An 18805-nucleotide genomic window follows, 5' to 3' on the forward strand; every position below is an offset into this window, starting at 1 on the left:
CAGCTATCTCCACTACAGCAAAGGCTTTCCTTGAAATATAGAGACAGGGAACACTCCAGCTTGTGCCCTGCAGGCCCTGGCATTTTAAAGGTTAAGCCTTCTCCAGCTGACTGGCAGCTCTGGATTGGCAGGGCCAGGACGAGGCAATGGACAGAACGGATGTCTGGAAAGGGTACTCTTGATTTCTGCCTTTACTCCACACTCAAGCCTGCCCCCTTTCCCAGTTGCTGGTCTCGGCTGCCGAGGCTGACCGCTTGCAGCCAGCACTGATGTACAGGCAAGGCCGAACCTGGCCTCCACTGGCTCCCTTTTCTCACTCCACGTAGCTTGGGCCCTGACGGACACGGATGGCTGGATAAATCTCCAGCCCCCTGATAGTGGTCCTCATGGGGACTCGCCCAGAATGAGGCTTCATCCAAAGGCACCAACATCATTAAACAGCCAGGCAAGTGGAATAAAGGTCCTCAGGACCCCGGGTAGCTGGCCTGGTCTTCAAAGGCTGCCACTGCAACCCAAAATGAATGTTTAAGATCCAGCCAAGTTTTACCCCCTGAGTGGACTCTGGCAGCCTAAGGAGCTCCCTGGAGAAGAGGTGAGGTGGGGGTGCTGCTGGGGGCTCATTATTCTGCCCGGGGAGCCCCACTATGACAGGTCTCCACCTCCACCTCCTGATGACTTGGCCTCTGCCTGCGTGCACAGTCAAAGTCACAAGCCACAAAACCCCCACCAAACGCTGTGCCAAGCATGCTACAAACACGATTTCCTTTGGTCCCCGCAACACCCTGTGAGGTGGCCGCTGAGATCTACAAATAAGGAAATCCCAGGTCAGAGTCAAGTAACTTGCCAAGATAGGGAATTGTCCTTTACATCTAATCCACCAGCATGTTTTGTTGTCTCTGCCAACATAATTATATCCCATTGCATCATTTCTCTGAAACCCTTCTGCCACCTCCCTGGCCTAAGCCACCTTCATCTCTGCCCTGGATCACCAGCATACAGCCTCACACATGGACTTCTGACTCCCCTACCAGCTCCCTGACAGCCCATTCTCCACTCAACAGCTGCAATGGAACTTTAGAATATTATCCAAATCCCATCACTTCCTGGTCAAACCCCGCCCCCGCCCCCAAAGTGTCGCAAAGCACCTTGAAAAAGTTGCAAGCTTCTGGCCCCACAGGTTCTATTTGATCTGCCCCCTGCTGCTTCTCCAAGTATTGGAGTAACACAGCAGAACAGAGGAGGGTCTTCTTGCTATGCAAACTGTGGTCCTCATACCAACACTGGTGCCATCCAGCATATGAGAAATATAGATGCTCAAGTGCCATCGCAGGCTGAGTGGGAACCTGCATTTTAACAAGATTCCCCCAGCTGATTCATACACACATAAGTGCATGCTGAAGAGTCAGTTGGAACCAAACAGTCTGAGTGGGAAGCTTGGCTCAGCCACTCACCAGCTGGGTGACTTGGCACAAATGACTAGTTACTTGCTGTGCAGTGAAGAATTCACTTACCCAAAGCGAGGTCTGGTGGATACCCTTGGATCCCGGGAGGTGATCTCCAAGACCCTGGAATGTCTGGCAGGCATGCCTTTGTGTGCCTGGGGCCTCTAGCCGTGGGACTGACAATGTGATTACTGATGGGAGCTTTCAGTCACTCAGGTCAGTTCAGACCCCTGATGATTGAGGCACAAGTTGGACCTCCAGGCGGCACTGGAGACGGAAGGTTGGCCATTGGACAGAGCGGGATCAAGCCCCAGTCCTAACTCCAGATATCAAAGGCTCTGTGCCCACTGTCACCCCCTTGTGACCAGGAGGAGGTACTGCCGCCCATGACTCCACAGGAAGAGGATGACCCGACCCTCTGGACTCTGCCCTGAGCGTCTCTTTCCTGGACGGATTTTAATTTGTCCTTTCACTATCATAAAACTGTAGTCATAAGTAGTGTTTTCCTGAGTCCTGTGTGTTGCTCCGGTAAATTATTAAACCTGAGTGTGGTCACAGGGCTTGTGAGTTTGTAGCCAACTGGCCTGAAGTGAAGGTGGTTCTGGGGATCCCCGAGCTGGGTATCTGAATCCAAGACAGCTTTGTGGGGATGCTCTCTCAGTCTTTGCAGTTGATTCAACTCATTGCATTTCCCTTCTCTGAGCTTCAGTTTCCCCAAATGAAAAATAGCCATCAAAGAGAGCATACTTTATACAGTGTTGAAAGATAAGTGAGATAATAAGTACATAGGAGGCTCACGGTAACTACAAATATTACTGTTCCCATTGTTCAGACAAGAAAACTAAGGCTCGGAGAGGTAAAGCAACTTGCCTGCAGTCACACCGAGTGTGAAGCTAGATCTAGCTGACCTTGTCCGCATGCAATGCTGTCTTACTCATGATGTGTTGGTGATTTCTGGGAAGGGAAGGACAGGACTGGTTCTATTGAGCTGGAGTCATTCACCCCCATCCCAATGCTCCCCACTGCTTCTCTTCTCTCCTGAGATTCATGTGACATGAATATTAGACTTTCTAATATTTCTCCATAGGTCTTTTTTCTATTCTTTCCCTCTCCCCTGCCACCACTCAGAGAATTTTTTATTCTCTGTTGTTCAGATTGCCTAATTTCTCCTGATCTTGCTTCAAGTTCACAAACTCTTCCCTCTCTTATTTCCATTCTGCTACCGAGTCCATCCAATGAATATTTCATTTCAGTTATTGTACTTTTCAGCTCTAAATTTTCCATTTGGTTCTTTTTTATACCTTCTATTCCTGTATCTGCTGGTCTGCCGATCGTCTCTATCTTATCGTTCTTTTCAAGATGGTTCACCCTTACTTTCTGAAGCATGGTTATAATAGCTGTTTTAATGTCTTTGTCTGATAATTTCAATAACTGGGTCATCTTGTGGTTAATGTTTGTTGATTATATTAACTCTAGGAATCTGTCAAATTTTGCTCAGTCTTCATACATCAGATAATTTGGGATTGCAACCTGGGAATTTCAAATCTTATGACAGCATAGGTGTTGTCCTAATTCTACTCAATATGTTGATCTTTTTTACTTGTAGCAGGTAACTGATCACAGGTTAGGCTCAGAGCACAAGTTCTAACCTGCCTTCATGTGCTGTTACTCCAATGACAGGTCAGTTTTCAAAGTCTTGGCAGTGTTATTACTATCTGCCCATCACATACGTCCCCCAGGGGCCAGCTTAGGACCTGGGTGGTGGTCTACCCTGCGGTTCTGGTTTCAGTCTCTGATACACTGTGTGGGGTCATCTCCACTCCTGCACAGCCTGAGGATGAGTTTAGGAGTTTGCACACAAGCTCACTGGATCCCTTCTGGAGCTGCGTCCTCTCTGCATCTTTCCCACTCTGGCTCCCAGGGATGCACTTTCATGCCCTCTGGCTGGAAAGCCGAGGCTCCAGTTTCCCCACTCTGCTGCTCACTGCCCATGACCGGGTCTGGATGGAGCCCAGTGCCCACTGCCAGTTCCTCACATGCTTCCACCCTCAGGGCACCGCAGGCAGCACAAGCCGGCCTGGTTCTGGTGCTGAGTCCACACAGCTTTAGTGTCCAGCCCTGGCTCCCAGACACTGCAGCAGCTGGCAGATGGTGGATGATGGTTTGTAAATGAGGAGTCAGATGCTGGGCTGAGCGGCTAACCTCAAAACTGTCAGCGTTTTGATTCTCATGCACTTTGCAATGATTAGAACAGCAGGTATGAATTTCTAAGTGTTCATTTCTGGATAGACAGGTCCACAAGCTGACCTGTGTTTAATTCCTGTAATAGGAATGATTTGCTAGGTTTTGCACAAGAGAAAGCTGGAATTCAAAGAGGTGGAATAATTCTCTGGATTCACACAGCTGGTTCACAGTGGGCCCAAGGTTCAAACCCAAATGACCTGGGTCATTCCAGGGTCCACTCCTCTATGGCGGGTCCATCTATCTCACCATCATTATCATAATCAATCCAGTATTTATTGAGCACCAACTATGAACAAGGCACTTTCCAGAGCTTTTTACCTGAATTGTTGAGACTGGAAGAAACAGGAGGAACCTGAGGCTCAGAAGAGAGATCTCAGTCACCCAAGGTCACACGCACTTGCTGACTGGTAAAGGTGACATCTGAACCCAATTGCACACTTCAATCCATACTCTGAGCAACTATCTCTCTAGGAGGCAGAGATGAGCCTGCTGCCCAGTGAGCAGGTCTGGGAGGGGAGAAGTCAGAGCATGCAGGAGGCTGCAGAGAGGAGGCAGAGCATAGGTGGGCCAAGGCCAGATGCTGGGGAACATCTGTACCCTGGAACAAATCCACAGCATCTTGATCCCAAGGGAGTTTCTGGCTCTAACAGACTGGTTATGCCCCTCTCAGACTGGCTTGCCCTCCTCTTCTCCGCTGGAAAACTGCTATTCCACGTCCCAAACCCTGACACTTTTCCAGCATGTCCTCCGGTGCCCATTCAACTCTGGGGTCTTTCCAGGCAAGAGGGCGGCACACTGTGCCCCAGACCTCCCTTCTCATTCTCCTCCATGCCTCTCTACCCCTCTCATCTCACCAGCAGATTCAATTAACCAATTTGATGCTACAGCCGCAGAAAGCCAAGCAATTATGGAAAACAGACCAGGTGCCTTGGAACTCACTCTCAGGGAGGGGTCTGGGAGGCCTCCAAGCAGACAGCGGGATGGGGAGGGAGGCAGAACAGGAAGGCAAATGCTTGCCAGTCCAGACTGCACAAGAGATCCACTTGGGGCGCTTTGAAAGATACACCCACCCCCTCCAAGATACAGGTGCTCCGGCTGATGTAATTGCTCCGAGCCTGGGCATCAGGATATTTTTAAGACCCATGTAATACTAACGTACAGATGGGATCAGGAAATCTAATGATGTGTAGAGGTTAGGATCACTGCTGGAGAGTTTGAATCTTTCAAACACAGGCAGAAAGACTGTCACTCACCCTTGGTGTCACTCATCCTGGGTCTCTAGGTATCCGTTCCCCAAAGCGTGGTCTGCAGACCTCAGCATCTGCGCCACTTGGGTGTTGTCAGAAGTGTGGAATTCCAGGCCCCAACCCAGACTGAGTCAGAATCTGCATCTTAACAAACCCCTGGGGGATGCCACGGGTGCATGTGCATGTGAAAGTTTGAGGCACCAAGTTTTCTAGTTCTAACGAGAGATGCTGAGAGTTGGGAAAAGCTAGGAGTGTCAGTCATTGCCTGGTTTCCCTTCCCGGTGCTCGGCAGCTGCTCAGAGCTGGTTATCACTGAAGGCTCCCTTTCTAAGCCTATGCACAGGTCAGTTCTTGCAGCAGCTGCCTTGAGAAATTCTAGCAGGTTTGGGGGGCTCAGCAGGGCACAGGTCTTCCCTGCTGACCCCTGGCAGCCCGTGAGCACCAGGCTGAAGTCTGAAATCAGGCTCGGTGTTACCTCCAGCCCTGCCTGACCTCACCTCCCTGCCTACACCCTTCAGTTCCCAGCCCCCACATGGCCTCCTCTCACTCCCCACTCTGCAACAGGCCCTGCTCTCCGCCTCATAACCCTCAGACCAATTCACAATTAGTTTGTTACTGCTGTGGAATTTGATCGGTGTCCCTCTGCTAGAAGTAAGCTCCGTGAGAACACGTTTCATGAACGTCTGGTGGTCTACTGAGTAAGGAGCATCTAGCGGCAGAGGATGAGATGGCTGGATGGCATCACCGACTCAGTGGACATGAATCTGAGCAAATTCCGGAAGATAGTGAAAGGCAGGGAAGCCTGGCATGCTGCAGTCCATGGGGTCACAAAGAGTCGGACGTGACGTACCGACTGAACAACAGCACATAGTATTTGCTCAAAAAAAGTCATTCAGTGGGGACTGATGCCTAGTTGGCTCCTGGACCAGGGAGCTGGACCCTGCCCGCCCCCAGCTCTAGCCATCAGAGGCCACCTGTAAGCAATGGTTCCCACTCCTGTTGCTCCCAGGTGCGGGGAACCTTTTCTAAGCTAACTGCCTCTTGACTATGGTCACCAGATGAGGCCGAGCTTTGAATGCTTTTCAGAAGGCCAGGACGCCCAGGATCCTCAGGTCAGAGGATCAGGACATGAACTTCATTCAGTTCCTTCTAATCTAGCAAGCGCCCTAAAACTTCACCTCCAAGCAGACAGATGGTCTTCTTCTGACACCAGGAAGGAGAGTGACTGGAACAGGAGAAAATACCCCACCCAGGCAAGTCTATAAAATTAGTGCTTCCCTCCCTTTTCGTGCTTTCCACAAAATCTCACACTACAAACTGACAAAGTGGCTAGAACAAAGTATTTATTTATATATAATAACCCATCTTCTTTCAGAAGTTTTAAGATGGCATCTAGCTGCATAAATTTGGTGTCTGTCAGTAGTAATAATAGTAGCCAATACTTAAGGAGCACTTTCTCTGAGCCGAGAACCATTCTAAGCCTTCATATATATTAATTCATTTTCGGCTTGACCACAATCTACTGAAGTCAGGAACACTGTCCCCATTTTACAGATAAGGAAGCGGAGGCAAAGAGAAGCTGAGAAAAGTGCCAAGATCACGGAGTGAACCCTGGGAATCTTGCTCAAGGATCTGGCCCCTAGCCACTGTTCTTAACCCCTCAGAGAGGACAGTCTGCGAGCGTCCAGCCTCAGCCTCCAGGAACTATTCGGAAACCCTCGGGTTCTATGTAGCTTAAGCTGCATTTCTTCTCTTTCCCTTGCTTTTTAAAATTGTGGTAAAATGCATGTGACATAAAACTTACCATTTTAACCATTTTAAGGTATGCGTGCATGCACAGTTGTTTCAGTCAAGTCTGACTCTGTGCAACCCTATGGACTGCAGCCCAGCAGCCTCCTCTGTCCACGGGATTCTCCAGGCAAGAATACTGGAGTGGGTTGCCATTCCCTCATATAAGGGGAATGATACAGTATTTGTCCTTTTGTATCTGGCTTATTACTTAGCATAATGTCCTCTAGGCTCATCCAGGTTGGAGCATGTATCAGTTTCCTTTCTTTTAAGGCCGAGCAACATGCCATTGTATGTATACACCACGTTTTGTTTATCCATTTATGCATCCATCAGTGGACACTTAGGTTGCCCACTCAACTCCCACCCTTCCTCCTCCACTCGTTTTAGCTGTTGTGAATAAGGCTCCTATGAACACGAGTGTGCAAATGTCTTGAATTCTGCTTTCAATTCTTTTGGGCATATACCCAGAAGCAGAAATGCTGGATCATATGGCAATTCTATTTTTAATTTTTCAAAGAGCTGTTATCAAGCTACATTTCTTTTTTTCTTTCCTTTCTTTTTAGCACCTACTTCCAATAACAGCCCAATAACCTCAGTGGCCAACTCTACTTTACTTTCTAGAAGGTCTCTGGACCGCACGCTGCTGTCTCAGGAATCAAAAAGCCATTTCCCCCCTCTTTTCTTTTAAACTTCAGCTGCAAAAATTACCTGGTTGAAAACTGCTGAAGAACCTCATCCCACACAGGAATGAACTGCTCAGAAAGCCCAGCCCACCGGCTAATTACAGGCTTTTACCAGGATTCTCAGCAAACACTTAAATTGCAGATCAACCTTCCCTTTGTTAGGAAGTGTTTGGAAACATGCTAATGGGCTGGGTTTCAGATCCTTAGCCTGGAGGTCACAGCTCTTTCCCCCAGCATATAAATAAAGCAAGTTAGAACCTCAAGGATTTGAATTCAGAGGAGAGTCACAGTTTTGCTGAGATAGCTCCCAGCTCAGCCCACATTTCTCTATTATTCCAGCCAGTGGTCTTTCTGCAAATGCCACCCCAGCGGGGATTTTCACTCAAAGCTGTAGTTCGGAACCCTGACTGAGCATTAGAAATCTCTGGGGTGCTTTAAAATACAGATATTTCTAAAGAGCCCAGGACCCTGGCTAACCTAGCTGAACCAGAGTCTCTGTGGTGGGATCTGGCCACTGGCAGCAGGTGAAAACTCCCAGCTGATTCCAAAGTGCAGCCAGGCTTGAGACTTCCTCGCTTAGGGGGACACAGAAGTCTGCAATCCTTCCTACTCTACAAAGAACATTTTCAATGGGCTTTTAACCTGAAAAACCTGAGCTAAGGCCTTTAAAGGAAAGAAGCAGGTCTTCCACGAATGGAGAGCACAGACCTTGTCTGATGGCGCTAGCCGACAACTGACCCCTGGAGCTGGGGGTGGGGGGTGTCAAAAGAGGAATGCAGGGTGTGAGCTGGGGTGGAGGATGGGAGTGCTGCTACGGTTTGAGACTTTGGCCATATGGGTTTCACATGTGGGATCCAAAGTGGTTCAAAAAATAAATAAATAAACTCAGAACTCTATGCAATATTTTCTGTCCTGTGTATTTTTCCGGGGAAGGTCCTCCAGAGTTATCATGGGCTCTGATGCTCTGTCACACACTTCCACCCCTGCCCCTTGGCTTTTTATCATAGTCTGCCACATGATGGTATATGATGCAGTTACTAAAAATAAGGACTTAGATCCATCCATATCTGCATTGACCTGGAGGGACTGAACACATTCACTGTTCCTGAAACAGGAGCAAGTTTCAGAATGACGTCCACAGAATGGTCCAGAAACCTCCACAAGAGAGCAGGGATTGCTACATACACAGTTTTAGAATTAATGAATAACTCTTTTAAAAGAACTGACTCTTCCACATGTGGATGACATTTGTGTGAACAAGGAGAAAAGTGTGGAGTGGGACACACCAGGGCATTCAAGGTGGTGACTTCAGGGAGAAGGGCCTGGAAGGAGGTGAGGAAGAGAGTGTAATTTCCTGAGGGCTGGGGGCTTGCTCTGTGCTTGACACAGTGTTCAGCACCAATTATGAATGGATCTCTTTTAACCGAGGTAACAGTCCTTTGAGGTCTCCTTGTAGGGCTTCCCTGGTACACAGACCAGAGAACTGAAGCACATGGATCTTGCCCAAGGCCACAAAGTTAGGGCCCAGGCTATGCAGTGAACCCCTCTGTTCTTCTGATTCTCCAATCATACACTTCCTTCAGTTGTATCACTCACAAGCATGTGACACTTCGGTCATAAAATTTTAAGTAAAATATAAAAGTGTCAGGACTTTCCGCATGGGCTCTCTCAGTGCCCCCCTCCCCCAATCCCTTCCTGGTCTAAACATGCAATAAGTCCTTTATTCTCAGGAGGGAGGTAGGAATCGTATTCCATGCTTGGATCCAGTCTTGGTTCAATAAGGCTCCCACTGCCTGCCAGCCACCTTTACAGAGCCAATGGAATCTCTGTCTTCAACACTGTGGTGAGCAGGGTCCCTGTCTGCTGGTAACTCAACCTGGACAGAAGCCATCATATGTTCTATCAGAAATCATTACCTCTGCTAGGGCAGGTGGCCCTGATTGGATGCAGACTCTCAGGGTGACAGGTCTTGAGAAACCCCAGACCAGTCTGCCTGGAGGGGTCTTGGAGCATGGCACATCTGCAATCTTGTGGATGAGAGGCAATAAGGTATGCAGTGGAAGGAGTGCATGCAAGGATTTTTCAGTTACGGCCTGTTTTCCTAGGAGACCTGTAAGCCAAGGATTCTAGACTGGATCTAAACAGATGATGGTTTCCAATTACTCTGGAGCAAGACTCCTCAAAATATGGGGTCAGATCCCTAACGCCATCATGACCTTGGTGCTTGAGGAAATACAGATCTCTTGATCTTAGGAGCTAGCAAGACCAGATCTTGAATCCTGTGTACCAGCTGGAGCCCCAAGATCAATTGCTCATGTTTTAAGCCTCAGCCCCTTGCCCTGTAAATTGACAAGGATATTAACTTGACAGGGTGGGCTATGATGAAAATTAGCAATAATACAGGTGAAGTCTATGAAAAGGACACAGGAAATAGTAACCATTAGTTCTATTAACTCTATGTTGTGGTGGTAGATGAGGGCAGCTCAAAAAATGGCTTCAGTGATCCTTACCTCCCAGTATCTACATCCTTGTTTAATCCCCTCCTCTTGAATGTGAGCTGGACCTAGTGAGTTGCTTCTAATGAATGGAATGTGACAAAAGTGATAGGTTGTCACTTCCAAGACTAGGTTGCAAAAGGACTATAGCTTCCCTCTTGCTCACTCTCTCTTACCCCCTCATTTGCCCACTTTAAGCCAGTTGCCATACTGTAAGTTGCCCTATGAAGCAGTCCATGTGATAAGTAATTGGGCAAGGTCACTGGCCAACATCCAGGAAGGACCAGAGGCCCCAAGCCAACGTTCTGCAAGGAACTGAATCCTGCCAACAACTATGTGAAGAAGATTAAAAACAGATCCCCACCCAACCTTCAGGTGAGCCTTCAGATGAGACTGCAGCCCCAGCCAATACCTTAACTGCAGCCCTGTCAGAGAACCTCAGCCAGAAGCACCTAGCAAAGCTATGCCTAAATTCTTGACCCATAGCAAATATGAGAATAAATACTGATTGTTTCGAACTACTAAAGTTTGGGGTGATTTTGCAGCAATAGGTAACCAATACTTCCTGGAAACAGTAGATTAAATTATACTTTGGAAACAATAGATTCAGCCAGAGTGTGGCACCTGAAGTCTTTACTTAAATACCATGTCCTCTGGGAAGACTTTCAAAATCCTCCTCTCTGAGTTAGGTGATCGCATTTTCTTATGTTTCCCTATTAGACCATAAGCTAGTTGAATCATCATATCATCAAAGCTCACATAGTACTTAGGATTATCTCAAAGTCATAAGTCACTTCATCTTCACAACAGACCTATGAAACAAGTACTCTTACTGCCCACATTTTGCAGATGACAGAAACTGAAACTCAGAGTGGCTAAGTAACTTGCCTAAGACTTTAGTAATTATGTGGAAGTGCCGGGACATCTGGCTTCAAAATTTGCATTTGTAATGATTATACTTTTTGGTTCTATAAATCTTTTCCAAATTCACAAATGCTAAGTCCAAACCCAGGTAGCTAAATACCAGACATGATGTTCTTAAATATCACCCTCTCGAGATCACCTTCTATCCCTAGGACAATACATTGAATATGTCTCACCTGTAGTTCTCAATGTCTGGAACACTACCTACCTGTAAACACTAGGCTGGCATTTTCCAGTTCTTCTTGGGGAACTTTGAAGCTGAAGGATTCATTGTAAAAGGGATCGATTGTGCCTCTTAAGAAGGATGTCTTCTTTGTTTTCACAAGCTTGAGTCCATGTACCAGCTGAATTTTCACAAATGGGTCTGAGAATAGAGTGTTGGAGATCATGAAACCCAATCCATCTGTTCATCTAACTTTCCAACCATTTGACCATTCTTTCATCTTTCATCAGTCCATCTATTCCAGGTTTTCACTCCTTTTTTCATTCATCCATTTCCCTATCTATCCACATATTTTTTTCTTTTTCCCATCTAGCTTCTTCTCTGCTTACCCTTTCTCTCTCTAGCCACGCAAGATTTACTGAGCTCCCCACATGTGTCAGGCATTGTGTTAATTTTACAGATGAAGAAACTGAGAACTCAAATGGGAAATGATTTGCTTTAAGATAAGGCTAGTGAAAGAATAGCTAGACCCAGAGCCTGTCCCAGTTTTTCTGCCCTTAGAGGCCCATCACCATGTCAGTGAGCCCAAAGCCCATATAGGGGGAAATAGAGATGGCAGAATTATAACTATTATTCTTAGATCACTTTACAGCTTACAAAGAAATTCATGTACATTACCTAATTTTATGTTCATCTAAACAACTCAATGAGATAAATACTGTTATCTCAATTTTTCAGACAGAGAATTGAGGTTTATAGAGGTTAAGTAACTTCCCCAAGACCACATCATTTATAAGAAGCAGAACTAGGATTTGGTTCCAGGCAGTTTTACTCAGGAGCCCTTAATCATCCTATCATATTGACTCTCCCACTGCAGTGAATCTGAAACTCTCCAGCTTTAATACCATTCCCTCCACTGGTCCCTTCAAAATCTGTTTTTAATATGTGGTTTTTGAGAATACAAGTTGTCTTCTAAATTCAGCTGTCACTTTATAGCAAAAGTAATTTATTTTAGCTATTGCACTTAGAAAAGACTATATTTCTACCACTGAGCTGAAGAGATCCCAGCAACCACGACTACTTTCATGATAATATCCTTTGCTGTCATGGGAAAGCTACATAAGGAGGGAATGTAATCTGTTCTATTTCATTAAAAGTCACGTTCAAATTGTGCTATAGACACTTGAAATACAGCAGGGTTTTCAGAGCTGGGATTTATAAAGATGTATGCTACAAAAAATTGATGCTTTTGAACTATGGTGTTGGAGAAGACTCTTGAGAGTCCCTTGGACTGCAAGGAGTTACAACCAGTCCATCCTAAAGGAGATCAGTCCTGGGTGTTCATTGGAAGGACTGATGCTGAAGCTGAAACTCCAATACTTTGGCCACCTCATGCGAAGAGTTGACTCATTGGAAAAGACCCTGATGCTGGGAGGGATTGGGGGCAGGGGGAGAAGGGGGAGACAGAGGATGAGATGGCTGGATGGCATCACCGACTCGATGGGCATGAGTTTGAGTAAACTCCGAGAGTTAGTGATGGACAGGGAGACCTGGCATGCTGCGATTCATGGGGTCACAAAGAGTCGGACACGACTGAACGACTGAACTGAACTGATGCTACACTTGAAATGAGCTAGAAAAAGAACCTCAGAGGGTGTCCACTGGTCTTACAACTAGAAAGCATCATCAGTGCACACTACTGCCACCTGGAGCGTGGTGTCTCCATTGCAGGCATAGCATCTGGAAAGTGAAAGTGAAAGTCACTCACTCATGTCCGAGTCTTTGAGACCCCATGGACTATGCAGTCCATGGAATTCTACAGGCAAGAATACTGGAGTGGGTAGCCATTCCCTTCTCCAGGGGATCTTCCCAACCCAGGGATCGAACCCAGGTCTCCACATTACAGGCAAATTCTTTACCAGCTGAGCCACCAGGGAAGCCCATGAATACTGGAGTGGGCAGCCTATCCCTTTTTCAGAGGATCTTCTTGACCCAGGAATTGAACCGGGGTCTGCTGCATCGCAGGCGAATTCTTTACCAGCTGAGCTACCAGGGAAGCATAGCATCTGGACATGCAAGTAACTTTCTCCAGGCCGCATGTGTACAAGGAGGATTTAGATTTCAATAGTTATCACACCTGGTCTCGATCAAACCCCCAATTCAGAGGGAATGGTATCATTTACCTGCTTCATCCTAAGAGACATCTGATCATTATCTCTTGAACTAACAGACTAGATCTGGATACTATTTTATCCTCAGAAGGTCCTATGAGTTAACAGCATCCAGGATGTAGAAAAAAAAAATCAGGTCCCTTGTGTCGAACAAACACAGATGCCTTGCTAAAGCAATGACAGAAGGAGGGGCCACACAGTACCTGAACCTTGGCTCACATCTGTCTGAAGAAGCTGCTTGGCTCGAATGACGTCAACGTTCAGCCTCCCAGCACTCGGGAGATAATTCAGTGACAGAAGCAGCTCCCCGAGTTCTACCTCATTCTGTGGAGAAAGGATATAATCAGGAAGTTGCATTTTTCTTGTATTTCTTTTGCACCTCTCATGCAGGAAATTGATTCCAGCAGCTCACAAACAGACTTCTATGGGTGGATCAGCAGACAGAGGACACCTCTTTTTCTGACTTCTTTTAGCCTCTTTCCCCAGTCATTTTCTTCCTTCCATCTCAGAAGGTTTGTTCTGCTTTTAGAATGTGTAAGAGCAGCAACAACATAGTAAGAACAAAAGCATCAATAATGATATGAAATAAATGCCACATGCCAAATACTGTGCTAAGTACTTTACATGAAATTATTAGTTCAGTCTTCACATTTAACAGAAGAGGAAACTGAGGCTTGGAGGAGACAGAGGCTGAGAAACATGTTCAAGGCCACACAGCTAGAAAGTGGTAGTGCTGACACTTGGACCTAGGGAGGCTGATTCCAGACTCTCTGACCACTGTGCGATTCTGCCTTCCAGCAGGATACTGGGGAGGCAGCCCACCCTGCAGGGAAACCATCCTGCAGGCTCTCATATTGTTCTGAAGTAATTCCCAGACATTATATTATTTTATCTGTAATATTTTAGCAGGTTGAGAAATCTGTTCTCAACTTGCAGGCTGAGCCCACAAAAAGCCTGTGCAAAGCCTGTGTTTCTAGCCTCACCACAAAGCTGGGACTGTGGCATCCCTTGCTGAAGAGTATCTGTTCCTTTGCTGTTAATACAATCAAATTGTGGGAAGCTCACATACGCACCCAGTGCATGACTCCATCCTTCCAACAGTACCTAGAAACAAGGCCCCCACTTCTTTATCTCTGTAAACATCAAATACAAATTAAATAGTCCAGTTTCATTAATCTCCATATACCTATCACCCAATTATACCAATTATCAACATGTTGCAACATGTTTCATCTTGTCTGAGACCATACAGGCTGCTGTAACAAAAATACCACAGACTGGGGACCTTATAAACAATAGAAATTTCTCTCTCACAGTTTTGGACACTGGAAGATCAGGATGCCTGCATCGTTGGGTGAGGGCCCTCTTCAGGGTTGCAGACTCCTTAGCAGAGGGCTGGGAAGCTCTCTGAGTTTTAATAAGGGCACTAATCCCATTCTTGGGGGGCTCCACCTTCATGACAGCCATCTATCCACATATCCACTTCCCACAGGCTGCACATTCTAACACCATTACATTGCATGTGAGGATTCCAACATGGAAACTTCCCAGGGGGTGGGGGAGTGGACCACAAACATTCAAACCATAGCACATCTATACCCGGACTTGTAAGAAACTTTAGCTGCATATTTTAAACCAAGTCCCAGACATGATGTTATTTTCCCTATGTATCTTTTAGAGTGCCTTTCTGATAAGGACATTAAAACAAATATTTCGGACTTCCATGGTGATTCATGATTGAGAATCTGCCTGCTCATGCAGGGGACACGGGTTCCATCCCTAGTCCAGAAAGATTCCACATGCCACAGAGCAACTAAGCCCGAGCACCACAACTGCTGAAGCCTGCACCCTAGAGCCTGGGCTCCACAACAAAAGACATCGCAATGAAAAGCCCATGCACTGCAATGAAGAGTAGCCCCCGTCTGTCTAAACTAGAGAAAGCCCACGAGCAGCAACGATGACCCTGCACAGCCAGAAATAAATAAATAAAAGCCCAAGCATTTTCAGTATGGGAAATTTCCAATCACATTCAAAAGAAAGCAGAAGCATATAAGGAGCTTCCTCATAGCACCATCAATCAGCTTCAACAATTACCATCACATGGCCAATCTTGAGTCACCTAAACCCTCATCCAACTCCTCATCTTATTCTGAAGTAATTCCCAAACATCATATTATTTTATCTGTAATAGTCTAGCACGTATCTCTAAATGATGAGATTGATCTCTCTATCCATCTGTCCATCCTTTGTCCACCCACACACTCTCCCACCCATAATCTCTATCTCTTCTGCTGTCAGTCATTTGAATGAGTCAATAGCAAGTGACAACTCTAAGAACAATGCTTGGTTCATGCAGATACTCAATAAACATTTGTTGACTGAATGAAGAGTCAAACCAAAATATTTCTGAACCCACTGAGTTAGTCACCAAACATGAAACAACCTTGGAAATCAACTCAGAGGATGCTGACCGGCAGCCTGTAGATACGTTTTGTTTGGTTTACATCATGTTTAAACAGATAATTACTTGCTAATATTTATAAAATTCAAGAATCAAGATTTTTCACACACAAAAAAGCCTAGATATCTTGCCTTTCTTGAAAAACAGGAAGGTCTGGCAAGGCTGAGCCTGCATCCCCACCTGGCAACATCTGGCTGCAATGCAGTGCCCCCCAGACAGGATCTGTCTCTTCATGTCACGGGCTCCCCACTTGTCCTCCTTCACCCTTTATATTCTTGCTGTCCAGCTCTGGGCACACAAGCTTGCAGATTTGTCAAGAAAGAAATGGCCAACTCAGTGTCTTGAGTAATCAGAGACGTTCAGAGCCCTTTACACATTTGCTAAGGGTTTCCTTCTTGTTCTCGAAGGCCTGGAATGCACGTTTGTCCTCAGGCAAGGAATGCTGTGTATCATGCTGGTGCCCAGGCCAGGGAGAAGCCATCCGAAAGTCCCATGGGCTTCGTTTCTCCCAGGTTTGTAAGTCAGAGTGATGCCTTCCCTGCTTCTAAAATGAACCAGCGTCTCATCTCATAATGCAACTGTATAAACAGGGATCAGAATTTGTAATTCAGTCAGCTGAGCTGCATAAAGAGGACAAAAAAAAAAAACAGATTCAACTAATCTAGTCATCGAGGGTAGTTTGTTTAGAGATGGGCTCAACTGAGGAACAATTTAGGTTGGCAAGAAATGAGCCTATATACACAGACCAGTGGTTCTCAACTGGGGACAATTTTGTCCCCAGGGCACATTTGCCAATGTCTGAAGACATCTTTGGTTGTCACAGCTACGGTGGGGGGTGTCCTGGTACCCCTCCCTTTGTAGAACACCCAGATCTAGTGGACAGCCACCACCCCACATAAAGAATGACGCAACCTCAAATGGCAACAGTGCTGAGGTTGAGAAACACTGGACAGACGAGAGAAAGGGAGACAGTAGTCTCCTCTGTGATAAAAAAAGAGAGTAAATATTCTTTAACCCAACAGCTCCATCTCCAGCAGACCCTACAGACATCATCCCACAAAATGTGCCAGGCTGTGAGCACACAAGGGTACCGAGTGGCTTCCATTGATTGCCTGTGGGCCTACTATGTGCCTGGACTGAAATGAGATATGATGCCTGCATCATGGAATATACATTCTGGAAGCAGAGACAGTAAACAGACTAAAAAAAAGTCATGAATGAGGTGATTTCAGATAATGCTGAGTACAAGGAAGAAGACTCCAGCAGGGCAAGGAAGATGCAGGGCCTTTCTGGGGAAGACAGAAATATTCTATATCTTGATTGTGGTAGTTGTTTCACAGGTGCACTTGCCCCCAAATTAATAAACTATATATTTTAAATGTACGTGTTTACGGCATATGGGCTTCCCTGGCGGGCTCAGATGGTAACGAATCTGCCTGCAATGCAGGAGGCCGGGGTTCAGTCCCTGGGTTAGGAAGATCCCCTGGAGAAGGAAATGGCAACCCATTCTAGTATTTCAGCCTGGAGAATTGCATGGACAGAGGAGCCTGGTGGGCTACAGTCCATGGGGCCACAAAGAATTGGACACAACTGAGTGACCAACACTTCCACTTTTCATTTATTGCATATAAATTATACCTCAGTAAAGTAGGGGGTGGAAATCTAAAGCAAGCATGCAGAACAGAATATTAGCTCTTGTCAAGCCTGGGAGATGGGCAGGTGGGTATTGTTGTATTGTTTTCTGTTAGAAATATTTCATTTAAAAACACAAATAAAAATAAATAGTGAAAAAGAAAGCAAGAAAATCAGGCAGAGAGTGGTGACTGATGGGGCACACATGGGGGCTGCCACATCAGCCAGGGTAGCTGGTGGGCAAGGCCTCTCTGTGAGGGGAGATTGTTCAGTTCAGCTCAGTTCAGTTGCTCAGTCGTGTCCAGCTCTTTGCGACCCCATGAACCACAGAACGCCAAGCCTCCCTGTCCATCACCAACTCCCGCAGTTTACTCAAACCCATGTCCATTGAGTCAGTGATGCCATCCAACCAACTCTTCCTCTGTCGTCTCCTTCTCCTCCTGCCTTCAGTCTTTCCCAGCATCAGGGTCTTTTCAAATGAGTCAGCTCTTTGCATGAGGTGGCCAAAGCATTGGAGTTTCAGCTTCAACATCAGTCCTTCCAATGAACACCCAGGACTGAGCTCCTTTAGGGTGGACTGGTTGGATCTCCTTGCAGTCCAAGGGAGTCTCAAGAGTCTTCTCCAACACCACAGTTCAAAAACATCAGTTCTTCGGTGCTCAGCTTTCTTTATAGTCCAACTCTCACATCCATACATGACCACTGGAAAAACCATAGCCTTTACTAGACGGACGTTTGTTGACAAAGTAATGTCTCTGTTTTTTAATATGCTATCTAGCTTGGTCATAACTTTCCTTCCAAGGAGTAAACGTCTTTTAATTTCATGCAATCACCATCTGCAGTGATTTTGGAGCCCCCCAAAAATAAAGTCAGCCACTGTTTCCACTGAGGGGAAACTGGAGGCAAGTTAAGTGTGGAGGGGGACACGCCAGGCAGAGAGAAGAACAAGTGAAAAGAGGGAAAAACAAAGCCAGTGGGTTTGAGAGCAGAGGGAAGGCCAGGGAGGGTGAGAGGAGGTGGATTCTGGAAGGGTCATGAAGCCAGAGAAAGCTGCCCCGTGGCTGACCTAGTGGAAGCCTGCTCATGCCCCAGCTGCCAGTGCAAAGAGATGGATGAAGAGAGAGGGACCCGAGGCCAGCTCCCAGCCCTCAGCCTCTAAGGAGAGGCCCTCAAGCCCTCTCTAAGTAGAGTGCTTCCTAGAGAGGGCTGCTTGCCTCCTCCCCGGGGCCATTGACTGAACCCTCAACAAGGCAGCTTCCCGGTGTCATCACCTTTCTGAGAAGGTTGTTTTTCATCTAAAGGGGAAAAAAAGTGAAGCTCTTTTAGCCTTCACTCCATTAGTAGGATACAAGCTAGCAGCCTCTCTCGGTGCCCCCACCCCCACCCTACACAAGCACATCAAGGTTTTCACGCGCTGTTTTTCCAGGAAAGCAGGTCCATTGATCTAGCCGTGCTTTCTGTCTCAGGAGTGATCAACTTGCAAGACAGTTGTCTGGAATTGGGGGAACAGCTGGTAGAAATAAAAAAGGAGACTAACTGAGCAATATCGAAG

At 46.5% G+C, this 18805-nt stretch overlaps 1 protein-coding gene across 4 annotated transcripts in view; it reads right to left on the minus strand.

The window, feature by feature from the left end:
* SYT17 (synaptotagmin 17) overlaps positions 1–18805 on the minus strand; it is an 85236-nt gene that overhangs the window by 21684 nt on the left and 44747 nt on the right. For 3 of the 4 annotated variants that reach the window (XM_020879062.2, XM_020879061.2, XM_020879063.2), the window contains exons 6-7: positions 13364–13484; positions 11035–11190 (exon numbers count right to left, since the gene is read on the minus strand). In XM_020879062.2, the coding sequence (XP_020734721.1) occupies positions 11035–11190; positions 13364–13484 (277 nt within the window). The remainder of the gene's footprint in view (positions 1–11034; positions 11191–13363; positions 13485–18805) is intronic. The other variant, XM_070460939.1, reaches the window with a different exon arrangement.

The sequence above is a fragment of the Odocoileus virginianus genome, chromosome 33 (assembly GCF_023699985.2).
Source record: "Odocoileus virginianus isolate 20LAN1187 ecotype Illinois chromosome 33, Ovbor_1.2, whole genome shotgun sequence".
Taxonomy (NCBI): domain Eukaryota; kingdom Metazoa; phylum Chordata; class Mammalia; order Artiodactyla; family Cervidae; genus Odocoileus; species Odocoileus virginianus.